We start from the raw sequence: 7,335 nt of genomic DNA on the forward strand, positions 1-7,335 counted from the left end.
TATATATATAGAACAAAATGAGTTTTAAATGTATATTTATTTAATTCATCTTGAAATGTATACGTTTTCGACTATTCTTAGATATATGTATAAATATTAAAGACATACCATTTGAATAATATTATCAGATGATGTCAGATTGAGTCCGTCCAAGAATACGATGGAGCCAATGCGGTGCGTTGGAACCGTAAGAGCATCCGGTATATTTGGGTTTGTTGCTGATTGTAGGGACACGCTGATGCCCTTTTCACCAAAGCACTCGATCAACGGCCGGACATAACTAAGGGCACAATCTACATTCGCTCGTAGTTAATTAAATCTATTCTTATTGCCGATATTTAACTGATAATACGATTCGAATGCTTCTGCATCCAACTACGGATTCTTTTTAAAAAATATAGCGGAGGAGGGGACATTTTTTTATTGAAAAATTTCTTTCATGCAAAGTATCTTTTTAATAACATCTTGTTTAAATTAATTTTTAAATTTTAACATGCTACACGTTAATTATTAATTTGTTAAGAGAGATAAGAAATCCGATCATAAGATATCCGATCTATTTCTCGCTTGCTAGAGATAAAAATAAATCCAGGGATGTAAATTTGTAGAAAAGATACCGTTTTCTTTCTCTTCAAAATTTACTAACAATAAGCCAAAAATACTTACTAAAAGAGCTGATATTATCAAAAAGAACCACTTGGTCCCAAGATCGCCATTTCGCGTATTCTAATACCAATTGTAGTGTCAATGGTGATATAAAAATGCAAGGTTTTGCGACAATGTGGCTCACCATTAATATCAATAGAATAAACTTTGCTTCTTTGAGCACAATCGGCAACATTCTTTAAATCTGAAAAAATTAATAAGAATATCATTTTATTTGAAATGGATTGAAAGTTTCTTCTTTATCGCGCACTGACTTTAATAAATGAAAAAATGATAATACACGATATTATATTGAACCTGAATAATGCAATATTTAAGCAATTTTAATTAAATTTGGCTGTATGCTATTTGGATGGTTAATTTTGTTACTGATCACAAACGATTTCAAGAATATAAAAGTTAAGTATAACAATCGTGATGTGCCATCGCTCGTCGAGACTCGTCAAATTTTTAATTCATCATCCGAATGCCGTGTCGACGTACAAAGGTCAACAAGATGATGAATTTTTGACAACGAGAAAGAAGAAACTTGACGTTAATTGCTATAATGATGGAAAAAGCAAAAATAAATCACGATTTCGTGCGCATCACTCCTGTGATCGAGCATCAGACGTAGTCTTCTTAATCCCTTAATCTGTATAAATTATCTTTTTATTTTTTTGGAAACTCTATAGGATTGGTTTATATAGTGTTATATATTAATATATTAATATGTTATATATTACTATGTGAAATAGTAAAAATAAACAATACTAAAGCCCGGTTGCACCAATATTCTTTTGGCTTTAAACGAAACTTAAAACTTTTGATTTTTGGCAAAAACCAACATTATTTGGCTTTAGGCTTTTAGACTTCGGACTATAAATTCTTTAGACTATAATTTAATTGTTAATTAACTTATAGTTTAAAGCCAAATAACATTGGTTATTGCCAAAAACCAAAAGTTTTAAGTCTTGCTTAAAGTCAAATAACATTGGTTATTGCCAAAAGCCAAACGTTTTAAGTCTTGCTCTAAGTCAAAATAACATTCGTACAATCAGGCCTAAGTGCGGAAACTAGCAAAGACGTGGTTAGGTTAAGCTGCAGTGCCTCTTGCACATGGACATCCTCGCCGAGTACTTCGTCCTCGATCAATACAAGATCGATCTCTCGCGTCGCAACAAGCTCAACTCGAAGAAGTACGGCACCAGGGGCGAGATCACCGAGCAGCTAGCGCTGCTGCTCAAGGCCATCTGGAGCTGTCAATACGATCCGGAGATGAGCACCGCGTTCAAGAGCGAGTCAGTATCGCGGTAATCTGCAGTAATGACGCTCAGGAGTTTCTTCTCTGGCTCCTCGATAAGGTTCACGAAGATCTCAATCATATAAGAGAGAGAAAAAAAGAGTGCCTTATCCGTATAAATCGTGACAGTCACGTGTACGTTAATAGTTTGCGATGCGCAAACTTTATCAAATGAATATTCATCAAATGAAATGTCAAGGACAAATATGTATTATAAATGTACGTTTCGGATCGCTTTTGGATCCAGTACATAGTGGATCATCGACGGACATACACATGTTGTCGATCAACTTGCACGGACTCTAATTGGGTTTTGGTGAGTTATTTCTCAGTATCACTTATTGTCATTTATCGATTGCAATTTAGAATTTAGATTGTAGCAACCAGTATTGTGTGGATTAAAGTTTTTAATACGAAATTGATTTTTATATTTTGTTATTAATGCTCAAAAGACGGTCCGAAACATGTCCGTATATTTTTAATGCATACTTGTCACTGAAATTTAACAACAAAAACTTTGCGCACCAATAACCTCGCTTTGGCTCTTATTTACCAGTTTTCTCACTTAGTATTGTTAATACTCTGAGCCTATTGCTGTTATTATAATAAGAATAAAAATATTCTATGATAGTAATCAGTAATATATTTACATATATTTGTATATTACAAGATCTTTTTTCAAAAAAATTTAGTCTTTTTCTTTAAAAAAATGAAACCTTTTCTTAAAAAAGATTTAGATTTTTTATAAAATATTACCTCTTATAAAAATTTGCTATTTTATGAAAAGGCTGTTTTTATGAAATTATTGAATTTACAATAAGCTTGTAAATACACACACAAATACACAAATATAGAAAAATTTTATAAATAAATTTTTGCAGCTTTGTATCTTATTATTAATATAAAACTATTACGTATTACTAACGAGTTGTACATTAAGTAGCTAAGAATTTTTATTATAATAAATACGCGATATTTTCTAGTTTTAAGTTCTCTTTTTAAAACGTACGAATTCTCTGATGTTTTAATAACTGATTGATCAGTATTGCCACAAATTATTTGCACGGTTTATCATTTAGATCCTAACAAAAGATAGAATCATTAATGACGATCGATCACATACTAAGAATTAATTTTTTTTTAGAATGTCATTTTGATTCGTAGTCTTCAAAGATAGAAATCAGGATAGACCTTTATCCATTAGTGAATTAGTTGCGTGAATAATAATTATTATTTGCCATTAACGTAATCCGAAAAGGAAAAAATAAGAAATAGAAAGATAGAAATGATATGGAATGAATTCAAACTAAAATGAAGTCAACTATTATTTATGGATTCGAGCAAGTCAAGTTTTTTTCATATTTTACTTTGGTTTAAAGAACGATTATATTTACGATTTATTGTTAGAGAATTTGCGTAAAATTTTCTGTTAAATTGAACATTATATAAAATGTGCTTAATGAGAATTAAGGGAATCTTAATTTATTTAGAATTTCATTTACTCTGTGTGTGTGTATGTGTTCCTCACCATTGATGAAGATTAATTACACAATTTTATTTATTTTTAATAGATGTATTTGCTGCTTAGTTTTGCCAGGATATTTCAGATTTCACAATTATTAATCACAATGATTACATAATTTAGATACTATGTGTGTATGTGCATGTTTGTGTGTGTGTGTGTGTGCGTGTGTGTGTGTGTGTGTGTGTGTGTGTGTGTGTGTGTGTGTGTGTGTGTGTGTGTGTGTGTGACACTTACCTTGAAAAGCCATTTCTATTCGTTTCCAAGATACAGGGCGTTAAAGTTTTTCGAAAAAATTTTTTTTTTGTTAAACGAAGGAAAATAATGCAATGAAATTTGTGTGTAGTTTAAAGCCTATCGCACAATACAAAGGTATAGGCAATAACACAAGCAACAGAAATAACCACATTTCAACTTACCAGGAATTGTGTATCAATGCACAATGGAATATGGAATAGGCAATACGAGTAAAATTTCCGACCCGTTGGATTTCTTATTGTCTATTCTATATTCCATTGTGCATTGATACACAGTTTCTGGTAAGTTAAAATGTGGTTATTTCTGTTGCTTGTCTTATTCCCTGTTCCTATTGCCTGTACCTTTGCATTGTGCGATAGGCTTAAGTTGTAGATGTATTAAACATACAAAAATTAACTTCTCATCTCAACCAGAGGCGTAGATATAGAACTTGACAGGCTCAAATATTTAAATAATGTATATTTGCTTTGTTGCATTTGTTGCAATATTCGCGTATTAAGTCATATCGAATGTTTTAAATGAAGCAATGTGCTGACAATGCAATTTGTAAATGCGCACAGTAATGCAACTCGAAAAAACGATGCAGTTATGTGATTCAAACCTGTGAGTAACAAGCACCATTGGATGTCAAGAAAAATTTTTAGGTACGAGCTAAAATGTTTCATATAAATCAATATAATTTTTTCAAAAGACGTCTTTCTAAACTATGCGCTCATTGTTATATAAACATTTTGTACAAATTGCTATAGAAGCTTATAGAATGGGTTTAATTTAATGATATTTAAGTCTTTAATCATGTATTGTAATAATAAAATAACGAATTTTATAACTAATGATTACTTATAACTGTGATTAAACAAAGCCATTTTTTATACATATATCAAGAATGAATCTTTATTATAGTTTATAATATAATAGTACAATATCAAGAAAACAGGCAGAATAGTAAAAGACAAATTTCAACATTTAATAATAATCCTGAAGGCTCACAATGTTAAATAACAATAATATTGTAGAGGGCTAATAGGAGCCGTGCGCAAGATAGAGGACGCAAAATGAATCTAAAGATTAAAATTAATAATTCAATATATATACGTTTCGGTCCATCTTCTGGCCATCTTCAGTATAGATATAAAAATGTCAAAAGTTGTCCATGAGTCACATATAAAAGAAAAAGTCAAGAGTCGTCAAATTCGGAGTTTAACCTTACGTCTATTATTAAGCTTCACTTGAGGATGTGGAGCGCATAATAGACGTAAGGTTAAACTCCGAGTTTGACGACTTTTAACCTTTTCTTTTATATGTAACTCATGGACAACTTTTGACATTTTATATCTATACTGAAGATGGCCAGAAGATGGACCGAAACGTTTATATATTGAATTATTAATTTTAATCTTTAGATTTATTTTGCGTCCTCTATCTTGCGCACGGCTTCTATTAGCCCTCTACAATATTATTGTTATTCAACATTTAATTTTTTTTTTAATTATGCACTAAACTGTATCATTTGTTAATTCGAATAAGCAAATTTTAATTTGTAACCAATTTCTAAAAAGGAAGTAACAATCTACTTCTTATTGGTAATATAAAAATAATATTTTGAATTATCGGTTTAGTGATTTTTATAAACGGAAATGGCACCCAATATCATAAGCACGAGTCTTGAAATGCACGCAAAGGAAGATTTTCAAAAAGAGAAATCTTCAGTCACCACGACGGATGATGAAAATGGTATGCAGAATCAAAACGAAACACGTATAAAGTCTGAAGGATTGTTCAAGTTCAAGACGGAGTTAAAGTGGTGGAATGTCGTATCCATTATTCTTCTTCACATGAGCATGTTGTATTTCTGTTACACTTTTAAATGGTTCGAAGATGTCAGGACAACCATTTGGAGTGAGTATTCTTTGAAAAATTGCAAACTTCATTAATACGAGTTTTTAACTTGCGGGAAAAAATATTTAAATAAAAAAAATAAAATTTGTTTTTTTTTTAAATGAAATTAATTATTTTTTAAAATACTTTTTTATATAAATATATGTAAAGGTTTCACATATTAATCTAATGTACATTGTAGAATATGATCGTATCCGTTGAATGTAAATTTCAGAGAAATAATAGCTCATGCGTGCGCGCTCTGTTTTGGGGACATTCTATATATATATATCGTGCGAGTAGTAGTAAAACATAATTTTTTTGACACACGGACTATTCAGTTAGATTAAAGTGCGTGAAAAAGGAACTTACGAATATACTTCGTTTTTCGGATTTCGTGTAATAAGCTTATTGCATTTTGCATTTAGTTAAGAGTGATAAACAAATTATTTTTAATAAAAATAATTTATCTTCTGTAAAATTATCATAATTTATAAATTAAATATTCCAATAATTCTAACCTTATTAGGACCTTTTCGCATTTGTACATATCCTAAAATTTTACGCTCTAACAAAGTTAAAAATGCAACTCCTACTAATAATATAATTAATAAAATTAATAAATTTAATATATTTAATTTAATATACTGATAAAACTCATATAAAATTATTACTTATATATTTTTAATATTTTATATATATATTAATTAAATTCTAAACTTAATACACTTATCTGCCAAAGTAATTTTAATTTTATATATTAATTAATATTTATCAATTTTTACTATTTATATTTTTATAATAATAATAATAATTATTTAATTTTTTTTAAAATAAATTAAACTTAATAAATAAATAATTTAAATTTTTAACTTTATTCATTAATTTAAATAAAAAAATTATTTAAAATAATTAGTCCTTTCGTACAAAATTATTTTCATATATTATAGATAGAAACCGATCTGGCTTACACCGATCTTAACTCAAATCATGTAAAATTTTAATAGTCGAACAGAAAAAAATTTTGTAAACTTATGTCATAACATATTGTATATATATAGTATATAGTATAAAAGAGATGAAGATAAGCTTTGATTTTTTTTTTGCAGCTATATATGTATCAACTGTTCCGTTCGTTGGCGTACATCCACTCGTTGGGTATCTGCCACAGAGATATTAAGCCGCAGAATCTACATATAATATTATTAATTAACAAAAGTTAAATTAATTTAATTATCCTCCTAATAAAATATAATTTTAAATTTAATTTTTTACTCATATAATTATTTAAAAATTTATGTAAAATTCTATAGGGTCTTCTCGTCCCATAATTTCATTTAAGCATTTTAACTTAAAATATAAATTTAAATTTTTTATTATAGACAGTTCAAATTTCATTCATTCCTTCATTCCAGTCTTTAATTAAAAGACAATTGATTATGCTACTTTTGCACAATCAAAATACTGCGGCTATTTAATAATTAATCTATTATCATTGAGCAGAATAAATCTTAAAATATAATCATAAAACCATGTTTTTATTAAACAGGTGAACTTAACCTTTACTAAATAATAATTATAATAAAATTTTTGCCTAATTCCTTTAATAAATTTTAAAAATCTATTTTTTTTAAATTCCTTATTACTCATCAAATTTTTATACTAATTTAATCATAATTAATTTTACAACCTTTATTTTTATAAATATTTTTTAAATTTATTAAATATA

The 7,335-nt window shown here is 28.5% G+C and overlaps 2 protein-coding genes across 2 annotated transcripts in view; one reads left to right on the plus strand and one right to left on the minus strand.

Moving 5' to 3' along the window:
* LOC115242497 (glutamate receptor ionotropic, delta-2-like) overlaps positions 1–841 on the minus strand; it is a 7,034-nt gene extending 6,193 nt beyond the window's left edge. Inside the window, exons 1-2 of the mRNA XM_029818815.1 lie at positions 667–841; positions 109–293 (exon numbers count right to left, since the gene is read on the minus strand). Coding sequence (XP_029674675.1) covers positions 109–293; positions 667–841 — 360 coding nt within the window. The remainder of the gene's footprint in view (positions 1–108; positions 294–666) is intronic.
* Positions 842–2,247: 1,406 nt separating this feature from the next.
* The window catches only part of LOC115242509 (acyl-CoA Delta(11) desaturase-like), a 9,422-nt gene continuing 4,334 nt past the window's right edge, over positions 2,248–7,335 (plus strand). Inside the window, exons 1-3 of the mRNA XM_029818875.1 lie at positions 2,248–2,264; positions 4,289–4,372; positions 5,348–5,627. Of these exons, the coding sequence (XP_029674735.1) occupies positions 5,366–5,627 (262 nt within the window). The 5' untranslated portion in view covers positions 2,248–2,264; positions 4,289–4,372; positions 5,348–5,365. The remainder of the gene's footprint in view (positions 2,265–4,288; positions 4,373–5,347; positions 5,628–7,335) is intronic.

This window comes from Formica exsecta, unplaced genomic scaffold, assembly GCF_003651465.1.
Source record: "Formica exsecta isolate Colony F162 unplaced genomic scaffold, ASM365146v1 scaffold60, whole genome shotgun sequence".
In the NCBI taxonomy this organism is placed as follows: domain Eukaryota; kingdom Metazoa; phylum Arthropoda; class Insecta; order Hymenoptera; family Formicidae; genus Formica; species Formica exsecta.